The following is a 25,032-nucleotide window of genomic DNA, read 5'->3' as shown; positions in this document are numbered from 1 at the left end:
TTAAGTTACTAGAACTAAATGAAAATATGACACTAAATAGGATGTAGCCCACCCCACCTAGTAGGATTAAGGCTTTGTTGTTGTTGTTGTTGTATTTATTAACTATTAAAATTAACAACTAAATGTATTAATTATAATTAATCTGATAATATATGTTCACTATTAATTATTAATCAATTAATTAACTTAAATAAAAGTAAATGAAAACCCCAAACCCGTCTCCCTCTTCCGCTCTCCGCCCGAAACCCTCGCCTACATCCTCCCCCTCCCAGTTTCGCCCAAAGTTCCCATCTTTATGTCACTCCTCTACAGGTTTCGCCCAAAACCATAGCCTTCGTGAACGAACCTTCGCGGTACAGTCGCCGTTAGAGCTAGCTTCGAAGACAACAACGGGATCGCGGCTTACAGAGACTACCGAGACTCCCATCTTTCTCATCTTTCCGCTCCCCTCCTACGAGAAACCATCGAGGAAGGTAAGCTTGTTTGCGTCATTCTTCCTCTTCGCTCGTCCCGGATTTACAAATCCGCCGATTCGCAGGATTAATAAATTCCGGATTTATCGCGAATATGCGTCATTTTGGGATTTACGGGAGCTCGGGGGTTTTTTTTGGCCGGTTGGCAGGATTTAGCTTAATTCCTGCTTAAAACAGGCTAGCAAACAGCACCAAAATGTGCATTCAGGCTGTTTACCAGGATTCACGTTAAATACTGCGCAAATCCTGGCTAAATCCGTCTGCCAAACAGCCTCCAATTATGTTCATTCCCTCGAAGGCATAGTGGCTTGTCCCCTTTCACTCTTTCACCGAGCTCTCTCTTTTTCTGTGCAGTGGTGTAAGGCTTCAATTGGTCATCCGTTCAGCGAGGCTTTCGACACAGGAGTTTAAGACACAATGTAAGATTTTATCTATCCTTCAATCCTAACTTTTAGTTTTATATACTTTAGATCTTTTGTTGATATTGGTATGTATAGGATTCTTACACTTGCACGGCCGCCCTAATCAAGTTTTTATATATTAATAATCCTTCAAAACCCTAAACATTGATGGAATGTACCTATCCGCGACTTGCTTTTGTCACCATGGAAGGGGCAAATATTTAAATCCCACAGTTGTAAGATATGCCCACTAGTATTTTGGTAGAGTGATTTCAGGCAGGCATATACTATTTCTCTCGTTTTTTTTTTGGATTGACTTTTTACTAATTTTTTTGTGAGCTTGTGATTGTTTGAATTAAATTGATTGCTCATGTTTTTTTAGTGTTTAGATTCTGAGTGACCATATGAGATGTTTGTGCTTTTGTGCGGTTACTGAATTTCTATTTCTGGTATTAGTTTCAGTTAGGGCATATTATTGGGATTAATATATTCTGCATGAGAGGTTCGGGCCTTGCAGCTTAGAATATGGGCGATAAAAATTATGATTCATTTAGCATTAACGGTTTTGAATGATCTACATGAGAATCTATGTTCTTCTCATGTATTTTAATATCTTTTCCAAACGTTAGAAATGATTTACCATGTTATTCTTGGTTGTGGTAGCCTGTTTGCACACAAAATATGTTGGAAAAATCATGCGAACTATTTGAGCTACACATATCTTCTCTAAATAGTAGATCATTTCCAACGTTGTCACTAAATACAATGTTGAGCATGCATGAATATTGTTTATTATGCTGGTATTTATTCTTGATGCTGGTGTTTATTCTTGATGGCGTTTTTGAATGCTCTGTGTGGCTCCTAATGTTGGTGATAGTATTTGGGCTGTTTCTAGTTTTCTTAATTAAAAAAATTCCATATGCAAGGGTATGGTGCTTGGTAAACGTGTTCCGCCGCTACCCAAACAAGTTTCAATGATAATTTAGGACAATTTACATAACAAATTTTCAAGATTTTATATATATATATATATATTATTCTGAATAAATAATTTGAGTTATGTTTTTAGATTTCAGACAATCATATTTTTTGCATGTTTGGTATAATGCCGACTCTTTACTTTTTTCTTGCCAGATATTATTTATGGACTTAAATGCATCTCCTTTACCTGAAGATGATGATCAACCTTCTCAAGAACAAGTTGAGGATGAAATTTTAGATCAACCAATATATGAGTCATCCGTGCAGACCTTGCATAGAGTACATCTCTCTCCTTTCTATTGTTTTGTGACATCTTAACGAAATAAGTATTTATTTTAGAATATTGGTGGCCATTTGGGACTTGCATTTGTTAGATTTTAGACTTCTCCTAATGGGTAGTCATTGTTTTTCCATCTTCCTGCTATGTTTTCCTATGCTAAAGATTGTAATTCCTCCTCAGCTAAAAAATGTGAATTATTTGTATCACTTTTATCTTTTTCAAACAATGTTTTATTTCTTAAATTATTTCCACTTTCATGGAGAATTACCCATCACCGCATTTGTTACGTGCGGGATCACACATTCAAAATTATTAGTAATGTTGCTTAGTTCTATAAATTGTCAGATTCACATTATTCAATTATTTGAATTTCATTCTGTGAGCAATTATTTTTTAGATCAGATTCTTGTAAGTCAATTGAGAGGACTCTTAGTTTAATATAAATGTAATAAGAAAGATTGGCTTGAGCTTGCTTTGTAGTTGAGATGTCTGTTTGGATGTACTTAGGTTTTACTTTGAGAATCTTTGTATATTCAATTTTTGGTCATGTTACATGTCTCTTGTGTTTTTAATTCTCAAAATTTTTATTTTAATCTATAATTTGGCCTCCGCTTTACAACAATAGAGACATAATTTAATGACTTATTCTCAATTGAAACTGTCAATCAAGTGAGGATGGGTAGTTTCCTGATTTATCTCTTCTAGTATTTGGATTTTAGCCTTCATTTACACATGGGTTTTTGGTTATTTAATTTTGATGTAAAATTTGTAGTTCCTTTGTACATATGCATCATTCCGGTATACATCATGCCATAGACTTATTGATGAATTTTCGTATTGTTGCCTTAATTTTTAATTCAGCAAAAATGATCTTTTTTTGTTTTTCTTGCTAAGTATGTGTTGTTAAAATGGATTTTAAATCTTTAAATGGCATCATATATCATTTTCTTTAATTTTGTTACTTTTTTCTAAAATTAATTAACGAATCATCAATAACCTGCTAGATGTTGTCATTTTAAGACTTGCACGGGTCACTATTTGTAATTTGTGCTCTTATACGTGCATTTTCAAATAATTTTGTGATTTATCAAATGCTATACATTTAGTTTAGTGTTATCTTAAATAATAGAGTGCTATCTTTAAAGGTCAATAGTCTTATAATGCTTTTCATTTTTTTTCTTTTAATTGTGTGGATTGGGAGTACTCTTGGCAGCACCCAAATTGATTGTTATATAAATTTCCTCAGTTTAACCTATTATTTTATTCAGGTTAATTATTTATTTGGAAATGCATACTTTCTTGTATTTGGAAGAGAGACTTAAAACCTAACATCTTGAAGAAGACAAAAAGCCAAAGTATGCCTCAAAATAATTTCCGTGATTCACCTAGAATTACTACTTGATAGTTAAAATGGAGAAATGCTTCATCAAAACTAATGTTATTAGAATTTATGATGGACACTAAAGGTAAATTTATGAGTTTATAATTATTTTGAATATGGTATGTCAGTTTAAATTTCACACATCAAAAAGGAGATTGATAGCAAAATTGAGTGTGAAGGACATTAAAATGTTAAGATAAATGCATGGTAAAATTAGTAATGATATTTAGTTGAAAAGATATAGTGAAAGCAGCACCTATTGATGATAAATCGTGACAACTTACTATGTTGGTTTTATTGTGCAATAGATGAAGGCATATCTAAAGGATGGGTACAAAAATTTATTTTGAAGATTTACTAGGAAAAAATGATGCACAAATGGTAACATACTAGAAGTTGTATAGATTTTTTATGTCTAGCTGTGCTTTGGGTAACACTTGATAGAAATAAATGGGAATGATGATTAATAAAGTAAATGCTATTTGCTTGGGGTAATATTAGTGATAATGGTGATATCATTAGCTAGTGGATTAGTTTGCATTCGACAATTGCCATGGTCCAAAATCTTTTGTTTTGCTTATCTCTTCAAGGTGGTCTGTTTTGCTCCATTCACCCAATGAAATAGTTTGTCATCAGCTTCATTTAAGCATCATGAGTAAATACTATTTAGCATTTTATATTCTGAATGTATGCCATATTTTGTTTTTTGCTTGAATAAATTATCTTATATTGAGCGACATAAGAATACATTTGCACTTGTGTATGATCATCAGGCTTATGTTTATTTAAATTTTTCCTTCCAGAGTTTGAAAAGCTGCTTATTTGGTTGTAAATACTCCAGTCCAAATGCGGTTTTTTTTTTACATTTTTTTAAAACATAAACCTCTTAGTTTCTGTGAATTGCACATTTTATTCGCAAAATCGTATGCCGGGATCATCCTGGGTGATACTTGTGATGGATGCAGCTGCCTTTATTTTCGTTACCTTTAATAACTTATTTCCCTGATTACTTATTTGATTGGCTTATTTGTTAAATCACATTCCTGTTTTCTTACTATTACCAATGTTCTTGCTTAAAGTATACTTTTCAATAGTCCCATACATAATATGCATATTAACATTTTGTTATTATATATTTTGCAGGAAAGGGAAGAACGGCGGCGCCGGTTGAAAAGAGAGAACCGAGATGAAGGTCCCAAGCGACATCCAAAATCAACAAGAAATGACTTCATGACTCAAAGTAAAGGATCTAGATATGCTGGAAAAATAAGATCAATTCCCCATGGTACTATAATTTTTTTCTTCTTCTTATTTGTTCAATTCCTCAGGGTATGACATGTTGGTTAGTTGAAGTGGAGGAATGCGTCAGGCCTTTTGTGTAATAGAAAAGTGCCGCTCGGACTTGAAAATGAAATTTTATAAGATGGTTGTGAGACCTGCAATGCTTTATGGTACAGAATGTTGGCCTTTAAAAGAGAAGCATAAAACTATGTTAATTGTTGTTGAGATGAGAATGTTTAGGTTGATTAGTGGTTTGACACTTACAGACAAAATGCAAACTGAATTTATCCGTGAAAGGGTTGATGTAGTTTCAACGACAGACAAGATTAGCTGTCTTAGATGGTTTGGTCACATTAAATGTTGACGAACTGATGATTCTGTTAGGAGAATATATGTTTTAGATTCAACTTATGTTAAGAAATATAGAGACATCTAAAAAAACTTTGGCATATTGCAAAAAAAAAAAGAATTAAATGAAAATATGACTCTCTATAGGTCACAATGGAGAAAAAGTATTCTTGTAGCCGACCTACTTAGTGTGATAAAGGTTTTTTATTGTCGTTGTTGTTGTTGAAGTTTTTATTTACAATTTTGAAATGTTAGTAAAATTTTAAGGGGGATTTATGGTAAAAAGTCATCATTATTATCTAGGGTATTTTTGTCATCTGATATTATAATTTTTTGATAGCATTTATACAGATTATCACATTTAATCATAAAATGTGACACTCGGCTTGATTCATTGAGCCAATTGAGACTGTATACTTTCTTTATTAAACATTTATGATTGATCTTGTGCTAAATATCGATAACTAGAAAATGGAAATTTTTTGACCTGTCTGCTATGTCCCAAATTTTTCTTATCTCCAAGCCACTCACCTTTATGCTGAACTATTTCAATAGAGACAGATGTTGAAGGTGAATAGCAACCAGAACAGTATTTATGTAACGTAGTTGTTTTGATTTTATTAAACATTAAAGTTTATGTGATTTTTTCATATTCGTAACTTTGATTATTTTAGGTGTTGTGCAACGTTCTTGTCGGTCATCATTTTTTGGTTTGACGATGAATATTAAAACCTGCCAACAATTTCAATGTAAATTGTAATTGAAACCCTTGTCATATGGAAATTATGGAAATTTTAGATTGGAGTGTCCGTGCATGTTTTTTTTTAGGTTGATTTTGTTGTTTATTATACATGCTAATTATATTCTTGAATTTTTTTGTAGATTATGGTTGTGCTACATCGTACCATTATATTTTGCATTTCTGTTCTCTTATAAGAGATCACCTATAAATGATAGAAGCTTGTCTACCTTCCATAATGTCTATTTATCATGCCCACCTGTCTAATTGATTGGTAGAAATATATCAAATGCTAGTGCAAGCTAGTAAGTTTTTATTATGTGGCTAGATATAAAACCTTTTACCTTTAAATGTTTATGGGATTAGCATGTCGCTTTGGAAACTTTGTAGCGTAAGAGTGACATAAAGGCGTAATTTTGGTGATGCACAAATGTGGTTGCTGAAGCTGTGTGAAACGTTGGAACTAGACAATTGAGAATGTGAAAAGCTCCATGCATGTGAATTCTTACTGATTTATAAAAGAGAGCTGAATTAACTTTGATTAAATAATTCAACTTTGAAGATCTTTCCATGAACTCTATGCACGGAGATGCTGAAATCCCATCTGAAGTGACTTAAAAAATACTTGAATATCTTTTCATTTTGGATTTCATTATTATTATTTTCTTGGGATGATAATAGAGTTAAAAAAAATAAAGACAATGTTGATGTTAACCATAGAAAATCATAAAACAATAATGTTAGTCAAATACCAGATAAGCTATATAAAAAAGGCTGATGTGCCACTTATGCTACCTCTATTATTATGCAATGACGTTTCTTTTTTAAACACCCATTCTATATTTTTTTTCAGTTGGATTTGATCTTCATATTTTTGCGAAATTGGAGAACCAAATCTGTCATTTTATTTTCTATGATCTCAACAAGAATCTAATTATGTGGCAATCAACAAATTATGACCATACAAACATAGATTGGAAAAGGAAAAAATGAACACAAAGGACCAAATGGCATCTTAAATTGATTCTTTAAGGATTTGAATGCTCATTACTATGACGTGCAGAGGGATGCGTGCCTGTGATTTTAGATTGTTGGGCCATGTTTGGACTATTCTTTTGCATGATATCCTCTTAATTAACAAATATCTGTATAATCTGGCTTAGTTGAGTACTTTGCATCAACTAAATAATATTTTCCTTGGCCACTTCTAACCACTGGGTCTTTCCTATGTGTTCTTTGATATCGGTATATTATGAGCAAAATCATTCCACTCAACTAGAAAATAATCAAATAATAGGTTGGAACCAATGGTTGCAATGGCTTAATTTGATAGATCTATGAAGGGTATATTGAACTAACTACGAAAGTTCTGTAGCATGCATATCGACATTATCATGCCATTAGGCTTTCCCAAGTAATCAAGGTACCTTAACCAGAAGCATCTAATATTGTTGTTTATCCCAAAGGAGGATTAGCTCGAGTCTTGACCACATATACATGGTGAATTTGCACATTCCTTCTTTTGCAGTGTACTTGGTGAAATATGATTCCATGCTGTATCATTTCCAAAAGGCATTTGTATTTATCATGATAACTCTAATTTATCAAAATTTCTTTGCTTTAATCATGCTTCTCATAATTGCAAATATTTATTACATGATAATGAATACATAACAATGTGTTTTAAAACTTTCTCATAATTTTTTTTGAATGAATTAATCTTGTCACCAGCCAATTTGAAGCCTGCAATTTATGTTTATTTTGAGAAATAAAAGGTTTAATTTTTTTATTGTTCAGATTGAACTATGCACATTGCTAACTCATAATCTCAAAATCAAAGCAAAATGAATAAAGACCTATTTTCTCAGGAAGAATTTTAAAAACCTTACATGCTAGTTTTTTATTGTGATCCATTGTCCGAATTAAGAGCACAAGCACAAAATAGGATGTGATAGCTGCTATTATTCATGTATATCTTTTTTTTGTTAATTTATACAATGGTGATTCTGTTGCCAACATCACAATGATTGCTCATTTGGTCAACGAACTGTTGTATTAATTTCTCTCTCTCTCTCTACATATATATATTTACACACACACACACACACACACACACACACACATATATAGATATATATAGTGGAATTCTTTAGAATTCTTTGATTGAGCGAAGCACAAATGCTCTAACAAGTCACCTAGTTATTTTGCACTATCAACATCATTCTTGGATATGGACTTTCAGGGTTCTTTGCAGCGAGATATAAGAATATGATTGTTAAGCATTTGTCAGTACCAAATGTTTTTTCGATTATTGTATTTTTTATTATAACAACAATCCAAACAATTGCTGAAGTTATCTAGATAACAGTTTTAAAGTATTAGTGTTTTATTTCTATTAAATCATGTATGCTAGCTATTTTTTTAATGGAATTATTAATATATGATATATGATAGTCTTTAACTTTTAACTGTACTTTATTTCTATTTTAATTCACTTTCTTTTGTTGATCTTCAATTATGTTAGATAAAGCCATGGGCTTGCAATACAACTACTAACTAAATTTTTATTAATTATGCCATCATTTGATATGGAGGGATCTATTATATGTATAATTCCGTGGATTAAATGTTGAATTGTGTAGAAACTTGTTAGATATAGTGTATTATATTTTTACCTTTGAGTGTTATCTGAAAAACTGTCACTGATTCATTTGTGTTTGTGTTCGAACCTTGCAGGTTGGTTGGATTGCCCTCCATTTGGTCAATGCTTAGGAGGAAGTATTGTTCCTTCAAAAGTTCCTTTGGATGAAACCTATAATGATGCAGTGATTCCCGGCAGAAGATATTCTTCAAAGCAAGTGATTAATGGCCAAAGAAGATTTGGTCGTGAAGTTAGTATACCATATGATTTCACTGCTTTTCATATTTTCCTTAGACTTAGGACTGATGAATATCTTTCTTCTGCTGTATCTCTTTTTTGAAAATAAGCTTTGCATGTTTCTGAGTGCAACTCCATACATCTGAGGTATGATTCATTTGTTTGGCAGTAGATAGAATGATTTCACTCTGTCATGCGTAACACTGTCTTTTATTTCTATATATTTGGTTTTTTCATATATATTAGCGATTATAAGGATTTTCCTTAATAGTTAAGAGAAGGTGGGTTTTTGGCTCTGAAATTATGCAACGATTGTAATTTGTCACTGCAATACTCATTTCTATTCTTTGAGAAATATCAATAGAAGTTTCTGAAAATATACTGATTGCCCTTGTTGTGCTAAGTTTCTGCTATCCAAGTCCTTAACGGTCGTTGTTCAAACTTCTGAATGAAGAAAATTGAGCCTTTTTGTTGTTTAGCCCAATAAAATCTTTAGATTGAAGTAGACCACCTATTTTTTTCATGCAAGGGCTGTTTCATTGTGATTCGGCCTACTTAGTTTATCATCACTGTCATTGTTTTAATCGTTGGCTCGATAATCTTGCCATGATAATATTTTAACTGGCCTTCAAAAAAAAAAAAAAGAAATTAATGTGGGATGTGCTGGTTTGCAATTTGATATATGATTGAGGTTTTCAACATTTGAAAATTGCTTTTGAAGATGACACTCTGATAAGTGGTGTCTTTTCCTTCTCCTCATGATTAAACAGCAGGGCATGGCCAGGAAGTGAATGTGATTAACACTTGTAGCTTATGCACAAATGCTCTAGTTGTTTTAAAGTTTTTTAATTTCTGATAAAAAGTGTCAGCATTTTATTAGATCATTTTATATGAATGGATATACAATTTATAGTGTATTTACACATTATAACATTTGAATCACTGGTTCAGTGTTACATTCTGATTTGATATTTAGTTGGGACTTATTCTGCAATCGTTTCTGTTCTTGATGCATTGATCATGTTTTGTATTACCTATGAAAATGCAATTTTTATTTATTTAGAAAATTTGAATACAAACAAATGCTAATTGTCTAAACTGCAAAGCAAACTAATATTTGCTTGGAATGGTGCATGTCTGCATCTATTATCAATAAAAATACTATGTTTGCATTGTTGTGAAACTTGTAAGGGAGAACTACAACAAGTGTGCTTAACGTGAATTTTAGGTATTCTTTTAGAGCTTTGAGTAAAGTTGTCTAGTCTTTTTGTAAGTTTTTTTTTATATCAGTTGTTGAAAGCATACTGACACGGAGTGTCTAGTCATGTTCTGGATTAAATGGGGCCGAATCATTTTAGTTCAAGTTGCGGGTCATTGTATCGGTAAGAGTATTTTTGTCCATTTACCTGTATTAGATTTTGGGTTTGAGTTTTGCTATAAATAGATGGCCTTGTGCTGTATTTGAGGACTTTTGGAATGAGGTAAAAATATGTGAGAGCTTTGGTCTCCCCGTAGGTTTCTGGATGGTAGTTTGTCTGCATTCACGACATCGGGTGGTGACAACTGTTTCTCTTTGTAGTAGGTGGCGACATATTGGGTCTCTTTCCTTCGTTAATTCTTCGGGTGGTGATTTCTATATACGGATCGATTATGCGAGTAGGAAATTCCAGTATCTTGTTTCTTTATTTGATTAATGTATTTCCTTTATATTATCTACCCTATTTTTTCTGATTTCCAGCTTTTTTTTTTTTTCTTTGAGTCTTCTCTATTTTTTTTTTGTTGATCTCCCTGTTTTTTTTTTTTATTCTCAAGGGCGATTTTCCCATACCCATTGCCAATATCTTTTTGGTATCGGGGCTCAAGGTTATTGATTCCATTTCATTCCGTTTGCATAAAAAAAAGTAACATTCTTGCTGTTAGTTGTTTCCTTGGTTTCCAATTTTTCTGTTTGTTACTGTTCTTGCTGTTTTGTTTAGGACTATGGTTTTCTGCTCTCTATATCGTTTCTTTTCCCTCTTTTGCTGTTCTGCGATTCCTGAATCCTCTCTTTGTATTTCTTTGTTGTTTTCTGGGAATTCCCCCCTTGATTTCTGAATCCCTTCTACTTTTCTGTCTACTTCGTTTTCCCTGTTTCTTTCTTTTACTTGCTACAGATTCAGCCTTCTAGACAAATAAAAGAGACCATAATTCAATATCTATTTGACGTCAAGACCGTGAACAACAATCAGGCCAGATTCAACAGCTTTCACTTTTCATATGTGCAGTCGGCGTTCCTTTTTTTGCTGCCCTGTTTAGAGAATTATCTCAAAAGTCTTTTCAGAATTCACAATTGGTGCTTTTCTTTCTGTTCCAACTATGAGTATTCATCCCCAGACCCCATCATTTGAAGAGAGCAGAAGCTTTTCTCCCTATTATGACTCCTCGTCGGCTGTTCCAAGATGCTTTTACAAAACTTTTATAATAACCAATCAATAATTCATTCTGAGTCTAATTGAGATAGGTGTTCAGTAGTAGATGAAGAAGACGCTCCTCATACCCGAGGAGAAAGATACAGAGCTAGTCGTGATCTGGGTTAAGTGTGGTCGAGTCATTTGAGTTCAAATTGTGGGTCAATGTATTAGTAAATGTATTTTCATCCATTTACTTGTACTAGATTGAGGGTTTGAGAATTTATTATAAATTGGTGGTCTTGTGTTGTATTATGGGTCTTTTGAAATAAGGTAGAAATATGTAATATCTTTGGGTTCCGTAGGTTTCTGGATGGGAGTGTGTCTGCTACCATGACATCGGTCGGTGGCTACTGTATCTCTTCATATATGGCGGTGATATACCAAGTTTCTTTTCTTGATCAATCCTTTATACGGTGATTTCTGCATCTTGATTGATTACGAGAACAGTAAACTCTTGCCTCTTGTATATTTATTTAATTAGTATCTCTCCTTTATATTTTTCTCTCTATTTTATTTGATTTTCAGGTTTTCTTGTTTCCAATTTCCGTTATTTGTGTTTTCTATCTATTTTCTTGTTGATCTCCCTTTTTTCTTTATTATTTTCTTGCTTAATTTTGCACCCATATCCAATTGCCGGTATCGCATACCTAATAATTTTTTGAACATATTTTGTTAGTGTTTTTAGTTTACCTTAGTCAATCCTCATGTTTTTCAGCATTGTTTAATGTTTTATGTCATAATCTTTTTTGTTATTAAGATTCCGTTTGGGGCAGCTGTAGCTTCTTAACTTTTAAGCAGCTGCCTAGCTGCCCTACGAAACTGCTTCGAGGAAGCTGACTGTTTTTTGTTGCAGTTGTGTGAAAATAGCTGTGTGGCAGCTATTTCTAGACAAATGACCATTTTTGCCCCTGTTTAGTAATATTGTTTGTAACAACACTGTGACAACCATATATTTGATATTTCAGAAGTAGAAATTTACTTCAAAACAATACAATTGAGTGAAGATGCTTAAAATAACTAAAGCAAGAAAACTTGATTTATACTATCTGCATATGATCTAATTTTATAGACAATAAATCTTTTGAAATAAATAAATAGAAAAATATCGAAACAATAGGAGCTTAGAACTAATGAAATAAACAACAAGTACATGATACATGATTTTAGCATATATAGAGTTCTGCAAATATCAATCATTAATGATGAAAAATCAAGTGAAACTTAAACATTATAGGTTTAAGCACATGATGCAATATTGCATGCCTGAAATTGCTTATATCAACCTTTTTGTATCATAAACAAAAGCCCGGGTAGACTTCTAAGTTTGGGCAACATTCATGATGCAAATTGACATTTAAAACAACATCCAAACCACGCAAAAGAGCAAGCAATATCATAGTTATACAGTTCTACCATTTATATCATGCTTAGAACTAAATAATTCGATAGCAAAATCTTATAATATCATATATATTTGTCTCATTCTCAAAAACCACTAAGCTATAAAATAACCATAAGAGGGCACAAGAATGGAATTGCTAGCATGGATGAGATATCCATCCAAACTTCCCTAGAGATTGTTGATCCTCAGAATACTCATAATAAGATGGTAAATTGTACATTAATTATAGATTACAACTAACTAAAAGCATTGCTAAATATTACAATTTAACAAAAATAATAATTCAAAATGAGATGCAAAAACAAGAGGTTTCATAGAGTTCCGTGAGGATAATTTTAGCTACAAGCAAATGTTAGGACAGCACCTTGGGTGATAGAGGGGGTAATGAAGCTTGACGAAAACTTTTAGTTGGCTTTGTTACAATGCTATGCTCAATTTCAAAATCCAGCTCAAATTGTTCTCAAGAATCCAACGTTTGCTTGTATATCTCGATTTCCTTTTCCAAAACATGCTTCTCTCTTTCCCACCCCACAATAACCTCTTTAACGATTTCCATTTCTTCCTTGTCATAAGCTAATTTCTCCTTAGTCATCCGCTGATACTGTCGAACCTCCATCTCTATTTTAGCTTTTTCTGTTTGAAACCTCAGCGTCATTGACATGGCCTCATCTGCAGCAGGCAGCTGCACTCCTTTCTTTTTCCAATTCTAGGTAAAGAGCAGCAAGGGCTGCTTGCTCATCACCAACCTTCTTTCCAAACTCCTCGTCATATCAAATATCCCACCCATCACATTCACCCGCACCCCAAGATTGGACTTGGATTCCTTCTCTCGCTTTACTACCTCTTCAACCAATCCTGCATCAACTCATCAATAAAACTCAGATGTTTATTTTATTTTATAAATTTAGAATGTGTTATAAATAAATGCATGCAAATAACTGTGATAAATTTGATTGAGTTCACTTTTGCTTAAAATTTATGAAGCGATAAATAATTAACTCTATATAGTCACAGACTTTACTTCAGGCCAAAAAACCATCAGTTATCATTCACTAGTTTATATCAATTTCTCACTCAATCCAACAGCCAAGAAATCTTAAACACTCAGAATTGGAGTTAAATCTAAGAGAGAAAAATTTTTAAAACTGAAGGAGAACAAATATTTTCTTCTTACAGTGATTTTAAAATGAGAAAACACTTCGTAAGCATCAAAAAGTAGAAATGGAGATAAAGATATTCACATAAACATTTATAAACAATTTTCCAACTATGTTTTTCCAAAATAAAAAAAAATCAAAATTTATTTTTTCAATTTTCTAACCACCTTTTTTTCTTGTGAGATTCGATTCAAATTCTTTTTTTTCCTCCCTTGCTTGGCATATGCACATTAGAAACAAACGATTAGCTCAACAACTGATGCTAAACCTTCGCCAGTTTAATGCATTTATCTAACTTTCAGAATAAAAAAACACAATTCCAGATAATGCACTACAATTTGGTATTTATTTCTCTTTTCTCTACTGCACATAATTAATTTCATTAGGCGTTGAGAGTGAAAGAGATAAATGAAACAAAGCTAAATAAAATAATTTTTGCCTTTACCCTTCTTGGAAGCAGCCTTCTTCTTTGTTAGTAGAACAATTTCATCCTGGAGGACAGGAATCTCAATGAGCTCAGATAGCTAGCCGAACTTCTTCCGGAATTTCTCCGCCTGGTCCCCAACGACGGGACCAAAACGGTTGCTCAAGTAGAAAGGGTGATTACCCGACCACACGTTCACGATATACTCTTTCTTCGTAACCCCAGTCGTCATCACCAGCTCGCCGCAGGAATTAGGGTAGCGAAGGTGCCGAACAGAGGAGCGACATGTGTCGAACAAACAAATGGACGTGGGTATCGCTTAAAAACACAAGCTTAAAATGCTGACCGTGGGGTCCGACCTGTTGCCCCTGTTTAATCAAAAATGCCGGACGTCTTCCCAAACAGGCGAAAGTCGCATATCGACGCTGCGTCGCGGAACGAAAGCAGCCTCAAATGGACCCTAAATTTAGTTTGTCATTTTTTACTCTTTTTGTGTTTTTCTATTTTTCAAAGTTTTTTTTTTGTTTAATTCTGGATAAGTGCTTAACTTTTACCACTCCCAATGTCATAATTGAAGTGGTTGATGCTGGAAAATAGGAGGTTCTCTTTTGCGATCTTCATAATTTTTTTGGGTTCGTTAGATATATTTTTTCATTTATATCTCCCGTCCCCCACCTCTTCAGCATTCATTCATTTAATTTTCTTAATTTCTTCATCCTCTTTATATCCGAATTTATTCTTTTACATTTATTATTTGGCTCTCCAATAAGTAAAATATAAAAAATCCACCACAATATATGCCAAATATAAAAAATCCATCTTAATGGCTTCTTTCGGTGGACTTTAATTGGATAAAGATTCTTATTAAGCTTTTATTTAAATGGTGGGAAATCTTTAATACTGAATTTGCTTGGAAAATATTTCATCACCTTGACAATAAACAGATTACGCTTGAATAAGTCTTAACGTCTAAAAGCTGAATTATTTGGTTTGCATAAAAATTCAATAGTTAGGTTCCACTCCCTGAAACATTGATTTTAAATGGTTGATTGTTTTGTTTCATCATTGTTTCTTCACATGATCAAAGTTTTGTTGTAGACTGTCCTATGAAATCATCATCCAATGACCACAACCTGACAAACAATAAAATTGTGACGATTATTTGGCTTGCATAAAATTACCACATAGGCTAAAAAAACATACATCCTTGAATGTTTCTGCCAAAAATTAACCCCAGAAAAAAGGTGATATTATAGTGATGAACAAAACTTACAGGTGCTCTTAAATTAGTTTAGTGAGTATAGTTGATTGCATAAATTCGGATTAAAAAATGATTTTTAGAGATTTTAAAGTGGGATAATATCTTGTTTCGAGTGAAGAATTTATTATGTTTTGATTCTAGATTTATATACTTCGAGCTTCAATAAGAACAAGATTAATTGTGCCTTGATATATTCTTTCTTTAAGATTAAAACTGTGAGTGGACAGTATCTTATTAAGCTTTTATTTATTTGGTGGGAAATCTTTAATACTGAATTTGCTTGGAAATCTTTCATCACCTAGACAATAAACAGATTACGCATGAATATATCATAATGTCTAAAAAACTGAATTATTTGGTTTGCATAAAAATTCAATAGTTAGGTTCCTCTTCTGGAAACTTTGATTTTAAATTCTTAACAACTCGAAGCAATCAGATAAATAAAATTTGACAATCTTAGAAATGATTGATTGTTTTATGCCATCATAGTTTCTTCACGTGATCTAAGTTTTGTTGTAAACTGTCCTATGAAATCATTATAAAATGAGCACAACTTGGCAAACAATAAAATTGTGACTATTATTTGGCTCGCATAAAATTACCACATAGGTTGAAAAAAACATACATCCTTGAATGTTTCTGCCAAAAATTGACCCCAGATAAAAAAGAGATATTATAGTGATGAACAAGACTTACAGGTGCTCTTAAATTAGCTTGGTGAATATGGTTGATTGCATAAAAATAAGAAGAAATTCATATTAAGAAATGATTTTTAGAGATTTTTATTATGTATTGATTCTAAATTTATATAATAACGCCGAGTTTCAATAAGCACAAGATTAATGGTGCCTTGAGATATTCTTTCTTTAGGAAAATGAAATATCAAAAAATTTCCATTACAGCTGCCCCCCAAATAAATAAAAGCTTAATCTTCACTTATGTAGACATTAAACAGGGTACGCTTGAAAAAAGATATTAATAGTGGTAAACAACCCCACCTTTCCCCCCCTCCCCCTCCCCGCAGCATCAAATTTGTCAATGGCGTGAGTATCTGCATGTATCTTGGAGAATTGATATGAAGATTATCAAACATGACATTTCTCTTGTAAAATCTTGTTGTAGAAGATTAATAAAATATAGGAAGCAGTAATATGGCAAGTGTATGCGTGCAATGCAAATGTTTTAATTATAAATTATATTAGTGAAAGAATATCTATAAAATAACCCATTGCGTGCATTCTAAGGGAGAAACAAGCATTTCACACGATAAAATTTAACCTTATTTTAATAGTGTATAAAATCATGTTGTAGAAAGAAAAATAAAATATTGGAAGCAGTAATATGGCAAGTGTATGCATGCAATAGGGAGTTTTTATTTATAAATTATATTGGTCAAAGAAAAATCTATAAAATAACCCATTGCATGCATTATGAGGGAGAAACAAGCATTTCACGTGACAAATTTTGAGCTTATTTCTACAGTGTATAGTTTGTTAAAAAAGTTAAACTTATAATTATGTTTCATATATGCATCATAAGTATATTTAATATAGTGCTATCAACTGAGAATGTTAAGATAGATATGTGCCAAAATTAGGAATTATAAATTAAAGAAAAATTATCAAAATAATTTGGAGCATCTTCTATTGAGTATTAGAGTGGTATCGACATGCTCAACAAACGGTTGAAAGTGCAAACTAGTTTTAGGGATTTTGAAATGAGTAAAGTTAATTTAAATTGGATAGAAGATGTTCAAATTGATTTGCTGTGAATATGTATAAAACCTCATGCATCACTTAGACAAGTAGGAAATGATGATTGATAAAGCCCAAATCCAAACAGTTGGGATGATGCTGATGATTATATGGTGGAGATCAAATGGGTAGTGGTAAACACTGCTATTGCTGGGTCCCAAGTTTCATATTCGAAAAGTGAATGGTTCCGTTAGATTGTCAACAACCAACATAAAAAAATTATCGAAAAGCTATGATATGGATCCTAAAATTTTTATTCGAGATGATTTAAATCGATATATTGGTAGGTTGGTAGAAAATTTTAGAAGTATTCATAGTGACTAATTTTAGAGTGACTTATGAAGTAGTGCAATGTTTTATTTTGTTAGCTTATGATTTTGTTATTGCTAATACTTTATTAAAAAATGAGTGATCATATTATCACTAATAAGAATTGATTTAATAAAACATAAATTGATTATTTTTTATGAGAAAAATAGATTGTTGAGATTATAAGTATTTTAAGTTCATTCTAACTGAAAATCTAAGTATCTAATATTGATTATTGATTTTAGATTTTAAGATGAATGGTTGAAAGATGAAAAATATAATAAAATATTTTCATAAAATTATATGAGAGCACTTCAAAGATAAATAAAATTATTTCAATTAGTAAATATGAAGATCTTAAGATCTGAGATGCTCACGAAAAAGTTAAGAATATGTGAGATAAATTAATGAGTATTGTTAAGTATGCTGCAAAAAGGTGTGCTTGGAGAATAAAAAAGAAAAATTCTTATGAATAAATAAATAGTTGGGGTTGAAATAATAACTTGCAAGAGAAGATAAAAGTTAAGATGTTTATTATAAAAATAAATTATGTTTAAGCTTCAAAAATTGAAAAATAACAGGGTGACCCATAGAGAGTCTAAGAGAACAATTTATGATGCTACTAATTATATTTTTAGTGTTTTTTATAATACACTTAAAAGAGTGAAAGATATTTGTATAAAATAACTAAGCAAAAAAGATAAAAAATGTAAAGATTTAGTTCAAGTAAAGTGTATTAATGATGAACATCTAGAAATGATTTTCTTTGACAAGGATCTTTAACATAGATGGGTTCAGTGAAGATTGTGAAAATAAGACCGACCTCAATGATCTTAATATTGTAAATAATAACAAAATATTTTATATCTATCGTCGCATTAGTAAATGAAAGTTGATGAGATCTAAAAAAGTGAAGTGTGGGAAAACAATATGATTTTTTGGTATTCCAATATAAGTGCGAAAATGCATAGGAGATCTGAGAATTTCTCGACTTACTATAATTTTAAATGTTATTTTAAAAACTAAGAAGACATATGATGAGTGAAGAAAGTGGAGAAAGAGTATTTTGGTCCCCATTTTTAAGAATAAAGGTGTTGCACAAGAGTTAGCAAATTATAGAGGAATTAAGTTAATTTGTCATACCTTAAAATTATGAGAGAGAGTGATTGAGCGTAGGTTAAGAAATGATACAAAGATTTCTCATAATAAGCTTGGATTTATGACACTCAATATGACACAATAGAGGAATTAAGTTAATGTGTCATACATTAAAATAATAAGGCTTGGGTATGTTGTATAAGAAGTCATCTTAATTTATTAGAATTATTTGAAATTATGACACTTAATAGGACGTGATGGAGAAAAAAGTATTCATGCAACTAGCCCCACTTGGCGGGATGAAGGCTTGCTATTGTTGTTGTTGTCGTCTTAATCTGATCCCTAGGTGGCCCATATATATTATGTCAATTAGAATTTCCACTGAAATTTTTACCTTGATTCGGGTGTATATCCTTTGGAATCTTAAAAATTTTATTGGGGATCATTGTTTGAGATTTGGCCCTTTGGCTTTACAATGCAGAGAAAACTTAACTAATTTTTATGGCTTGCTTTTTAATAATTAGTTTAACTAGTTCTGTTTTTTATCCACTGGAATTTAAATTTTTGTCAGTGTTGAAAATTTAGTGACGCTGCAACAGTAAGTAGCTTACCAGCAACTCGAGATTTTGTGGCTCGACCATTTTTTGTTTCAATGGAGAATATGAATGATCTCATATGACTTGTGAAAGTGAAAATATGCATGACTGCCAAAGTTGTTGTATGCCATTGTGGCTGATGTACTACACTAGTATTCTCTGACATGTCTTTCTATGTTGACGCTCTACCTATTGAATGCGATATGTCAAATATGTTTAATTGAATCACATTTTTTTTGCTTGATGTTTGGATAGCTTGGTTTGGTCGTGGATTTGACAAATACAACAAGATATTATTCTCCATTAGAATATACAAGGCTGGGCATTAAATATATTAAGGTGAGAAATGACTGGGTTATTTATTTATTTTTGATAATTGTGCCATATTTAGCAAATTATTGGCTTAAATATTTATTATTACAGATTGCTTGCAAGGGACGTGATGCTGTACCGGATAACGAGTCCGTGAATAAATTTGTATATGAGGTAACTTATGTTGAGTTTAGTCAGCATATTTAGGATAGATATTCATGACAAACTTTTTCAGTTTCATTGCATAATTGTGCTGTTGATTATCTTCTACCTTTTCATACTGAAGGAATCTAGTCGTCCTTTTTGAATTTTTTTCTAGGAGCATATTAATAATAAAATTTGATTCTTAATCAACATAGAAAATCTGTGATAAACGTGTTTTATCTCATTCAAACATTTGAGATGCATGCTTTCTATTATATCTTGTCAGAAATTGTATTAAGTTAGGCTGTAAAGTAACACGTGTTATTTAGCTTTGAACGTGGAGATGGCAAGCTTGATGTAGTTAATAGTTTTGATGTCCATTTCTTGTGGTGTCATGTCTTTAGGTGTGTGCAAATTGAAGGGTTAGAATAGATGATGAGAATAAATCACTTATTGTATGGTATTTTGAGGATGATGGGAGGAAGAAGCTTCTTTTTTACACTCAAGTATTGTGATTGAATAGCTAACAGTCATGGGTGAAATCTCCCCTGAAGTGTATTTATTGCCGGTGGTTCATAATGGTAATTGAGACTTGGGAAAGGGATTAAGAATGTTGGCAATGATTGTATTTTTTATTCTCGTTTAATTGAAAATATCTTACTTGTCAGACCCTTTCGATAGGCCTATCAGCATATTTTTGTGCTCTGTACTTTTTGATGATTTTTCTCCTTCCGCTCTATTTGACTCGTTAATCTTTAAAATGTTTAGACATGGACATTACCGTGTTTAATTGTATCAATTCTTTTTTAACTTTGCTATCTGTCTTTTCTTGTTATTATTATTAATTTAAGCTCATTATTTTTGTGTTCAATTGAAGCCTTATTCTAGTTAATCATCTATTGATGATTGTTACTTTTATTTGCTTTAATTTTTGTATTCTAGGTCATGCAGTTTATTGGCCGTCAAAAGCATTCTCGTAAAACTGTACTTGTTCATTGCACTCATGGTCATAATCGCACCGGCTTTATGATTGTCCATTATCTTGTACGCACTAAATTGTGCTCTGTTACTGAGGTATAACTATTGTGTTTTTGTCTGCTTGGTAGTAATGTGATTAGAGCAATTTACATTCTGCTGCTGGTTTTGCCCTTTGTAGGCACTTCATGAATTTGAGGTAGCTCGTCCTCCAGGAATCTATAAAAGGGATTATGTAGAGGCATTGTATACTTTTTACCATGAAAGCCCTGAAAAGATGGTTTGCCCTTCTACCCCTGATTGGAAAAGATCTTCTGATCTTGATTTGAATGGTGAAGCTGTTCAAGATCAAGATGACGATGAAGATTTTGATAACACGGGTTATTTACATGTAAGTTTTGCACATCTCTTCATTAAAAAAACTTATACTGAAGTCACAATGACGGAATCTACCTGGTTTGTGTACTTCATGTACATTTAATAATTGGGTTGTCAAGTAGGAAATTGGAGACTGCTTTTTTATTTTAAACTCCATATCCTTGTGAATCATTTTTTTTGAAGTCATGGCTATTATATCACTAGTGTCATATGCTGACAAATGATAGATATTCACCTTTTGTTTATTTGTGATAGCTATCATAACTTTTATATTTATATTTCATCCTGAAAATGTCAGTTTTTGTAATTATATAGCGTAATTATCTTAAAGTTTTCATCTTTTTCTTTTTTTGAACTTGCAAACAATTCAGTGCATCATAATTAAATACAATTAGCTTTAAAGAAAATAAATGAGATATTTAAAACAAATAAGAGAGAATACAGACGATCTAGAACTTTTGATCAAAGTAATATGCATTAAGTATAAATGCCAACTTGAGTTATAAACCAAGGATTCATCTTGCTCTGGGTTCTTCAAATGGATGCAGCGGTGCAAAATTTTGATTGGTTGTTGTAGAGTTTTATTTTTTATTTTTTATTTATTAGATTTTTTGTATTGGGTTAGCCAATTTCTTACCCAAAGGCCACAAGAATTAAGCTACCAATGGCTGCAATATGCCCCGAGTTCCTGATACGATACGAAGTGCAAACTAATGGGCTTCTTGGGCTCGGAATCGATCTTTAGATAGTGGCTCATAAGCCAGCTGACAAGGCTAGGGAGGATTATGGTTGTAGATTGATACTTCTAGAAATTACTAAATGGGAGCTTTAAAGAAGAGTAAATTTTTGAGGAGCATTACAAGTAATATTGTGAAATATATTATCTATTGATTCAAAAAATTGAAGGAAATTTAAGTATGAAAAAGATTCATAAAAGTAAAGCTTATGTCCAGGTGAGCTACTATTGAGATTTGGAGAGTTATGTGGGTATTGCGATGATTTGGTTCGCAAACCTTTTCAATAGAATTTTGAGACAAATGGTTGGAAAAGTATATTGTTGCTGATATTTAAGAACAAAGGCGACCTTTATGCTAATTGGAACAAAATTTATGACCCATATTATGAAGCTACAGCAGAAAGAGTAGTGGAGTTTAAACTTAAAAAAATTTCATAGATTTTGGAGAACAATTTATCTTTAACGCATGAAGCTTTATTATTGAAGGGATTTTTTTTGTTTAGAATATTATTGAGGACATATAAAGGCCAAAGAAAAAGTTTGTTTAGATTTTTATTAGTTTTGAGGAGGCATTCAATTTTATACCACTATAATTGATTTGGTGTGTTTTAAGACAGAGGCATGTGTGTCATAGCCAAAGATATGCTGATGCTAATATAAATACACTTAGTGAAATTCTTACTAATATTAGGAATAGTTGTATAGTGATTCTAAGAATTTCCAATTATAGTATATATTTCATTGATGATTTGCATTCTACCCATTTTTTTAATTGTTATGAAAATACTTGTAAAAGATATTCATTGTTAGGTGGCTTAGGGTGCGTTTGGGGCAGCTTGTGCTTATCCAGGTAACAGTTTATCCTGAAATACGGCCCGCGGGTGGCCCACGGGATTCGACCTGCAACATGCGTTTAGTGTAAAAACCCAACTACGTTTTCAGATAAGTTGCCGAAACATGTTTTCTAAACGGTGAGACGTCGTTTTGAAAATGCTGCCCGCACTTATAAGCTGCCCCAAACGGTCCCTTAGTGTATATTTGTGTCCGTGTTTGCGTTCAAATGTTTTGATTTATATGGTTAGCTTATTATTTTTAAATTAAATTTGGTTGATGATTTTCAATTGATTTAATGGAAGAGAAATTAATATATCATGCCTAGCCTAGTCCAATATTGTAGAAAGGAACTATCAAAGTTTATATGGAGGTGGGTGATAACAAGGGAGGATATCTATTCATATGCTCATATGGGAGAGTCCACAAACTTCTGCCTGTTATTAAAGTTGCATGTGCTACATCCATTTTGGATTTGGGATCCTAAACAGCATGTTCACTAACATTATAGCCCTAGAGTATTTACAGCTGAAGTAAAATTGGATTGTTCAAAGGGGAAGATTTGGGGGATTGAAGTGCGAAGTGAAAAGGTTGTGCATGCAGTGATTCTTTTTAGAGGAGGGCCATCTACTATATATTTTAAAAGTTCCTTTAATTGTTTGATCACACCTGTTTTCTAGTGGGAAGGACCCGTGTTATCCTTAGAGAATATTGAGATTTATTTTTGTGTAGTCTCTTTCTCAAGTGTACTTTGACCTAATGATCTTCAGATGTGTTTTCACACGAATCAAATATCAAGCATAGATGTAAAATTCAGTTGCATGAAGAATAATATGAAAAATCAAGATCAAGCATATGGACACTATTGATATTTAGAACTTTATCCTCTCCCTCAAAGTGCAATAATTTTTTGATCAATATTAACCTTGATAAACTCCAATTAAGATATATTTGCATGTGGTTGTCTCTTTAAAGAACTCAGCAGGTGCTTAATTACAAGACGCCTTCACCTTCCGTTCAAGTCATCGCCGAAGTAATAAATGGTGCAATTAAGACCACCGTTCTTCCTTAAAATCCATAACTAGCTTAAAAAGTTTGCATTGAGTATTTTTAACTTAATTTGCCCTTCTTTTTTTTTTTTTAATAATTGTCCCCTCCAAGTCACAAATTTGTGAGATGTATTTTTTCTTGCTTTCTTGCTTATTTTCCAGTTAGCCTTTAACCTGCCCTCCCTCTCTCTTGCCGTATATCACTCTTTTTAAAGGTTTAAGAGTCTGCAATTGAAGTAATAATATTATTGTGTTTATTTCAAGTTACTTGAAGACAGTTTGGTGATTATTATTATAGTTTCTTTTTGTGGAATCCTTTGTTACGGGCTTCAACCTCTTTGTAATTACTATTAGTTCTTGGTTACAAAGCAATTCATATTCAATTCTCTCTTCACTTGAAGTCATCATCCAAGCTTTGTACCCACACCTCAACATAAGATCCATCACTACTCTTTTACCTAAATGAGTAGTGCAGTAGAAAGAGCATTTACAAACTCACTTCCAACTTGGCTTTTTCTTCTCCCCAACGATCAATTATTAAGGACCTTTGTCTTCTGCATGCCCTCCCTCCTTGAATCCTGCTGCAGCGCTGTCAGTCTTGAAGCTTTTTTGGTTATGTTACCCAGAATTTTATTGCTTTGTGTCGAGTAATAATTTGCACAGTCTGGTCTCTAACTGGTTTTCCTTAGATGAAGTTTCAAATTTCTTATATTGATTTTGTGTTTATTACTTTCATTAAAATAAGTTTTGGTTTCCTTACAATGATATTATTCATCACCTCTTTTTGTAACCAGCATTGTGCGTTTTAACTATGTTGTCAGTTTTTAACACACAAGCTATTCTATATTTTTTCCTATTTTATTTGTTTTTTCAATCTCCAGCACGCATGTCTCTTTCCTTTTGGTTTGTTTGTTTTTTGACTGCACAATTAGTTATCTGGTCTTATGCTAGAACATTATAAACCCAAAACCAACCTCATTCCCCTTTACCCCGTTTTTTTCGACATGATTATTACTTGATGCAGATATTGTGATTTAAATTTTATATTGTGTTTATGCTCCTCAAGTAGGTTTAGATACAGAGTCTAAAGATAAATTTTGGAATGACTTAGAAGACTTAATACAAATGATACCTCTTGAAGAAAGAATTTTTATTGGAGGAGATTTAAATGGACATGTCGGTAGAGTGGTAGAAGATTTCAGAAATATTCATGGTGGCTACGGTTTTGGAGTAACTAATGAAGAAGGTAAAACTATTTTAGATTTTGCTTTAGCGTTTGATTTTGTTATTACTAATACTTTATTCAAGAAAAGGGATGAACATCTTATTACTTATAAGAGTGGATCTAATAAAACACAAATTGATTATTTTCTTATGAGAAGAAGAGATCGTCG

The 25,032-nt window shown here is 32.3% G+C and overlaps 1 protein-coding gene across 6 annotated transcripts in view; it reads left to right on the top strand.

Moving 5' to 3' along the window:
• Window positions 1-227: 227 nt before the first annotated feature.
• LOC110021775 (mRNA-capping enzyme-like) overlaps window positions 228-25,032 on the top strand; it is a 66,174-nt gene continuing 41,369 nt past the window's right edge. For 5 of the 6 annotated variants that reach the window (XM_020720406.1, XM_020720404.1, XM_020720401.1 and 2 more), the window contains exons 1-9: window positions 228-473; window positions 828-892; window positions 2,009-2,134; window positions 4,660-4,801; window positions 8,621-8,775; window positions 19,469-19,552; window positions 19,637-19,699; window positions 20,612-20,743; window positions 20,826-21,035. In XM_020720406.1, coding sequence (XP_020576065.1) covers window positions 2,018-2,134; window positions 4,660-4,801; window positions 8,621-8,775; window positions 19,469-19,552; window positions 19,637-19,699; window positions 20,612-20,743; window positions 20,826-21,035 — 903 coding nt within the window. In that variant the 5' untranslated portion in view covers window positions 228-473; window positions 828-892; window positions 2,009-2,017. The remainder of the gene's footprint in view (window positions 474-827; window positions 893-2,008; window positions 2,135-4,659; window positions 4,802-8,620; window positions 8,776-19,468; window positions 19,553-19,636; window positions 19,700-20,611; window positions 20,744-20,825; window positions 21,036-25,032) is intronic. The other variant, XM_020720405.1, reaches the window with a different exon arrangement.

The sequence above is a fragment of the Phalaenopsis equestris genome, unplaced genomic scaffold (assembly GCF_001263595.1).
Source record: "Phalaenopsis equestris unplaced genomic scaffold, ASM126359v1 Scaffold000146, whole genome shotgun sequence".
Classification (NCBI taxonomy): domain Eukaryota; kingdom Viridiplantae; phylum Streptophyta; class Magnoliopsida; order Asparagales; family Orchidaceae; genus Phalaenopsis; species Phalaenopsis equestris.
The sequence above is the reverse complement of the archived record's forward strand: the minus strand, read 5'-3'. Positions and strand labels throughout refer to the sequence as shown.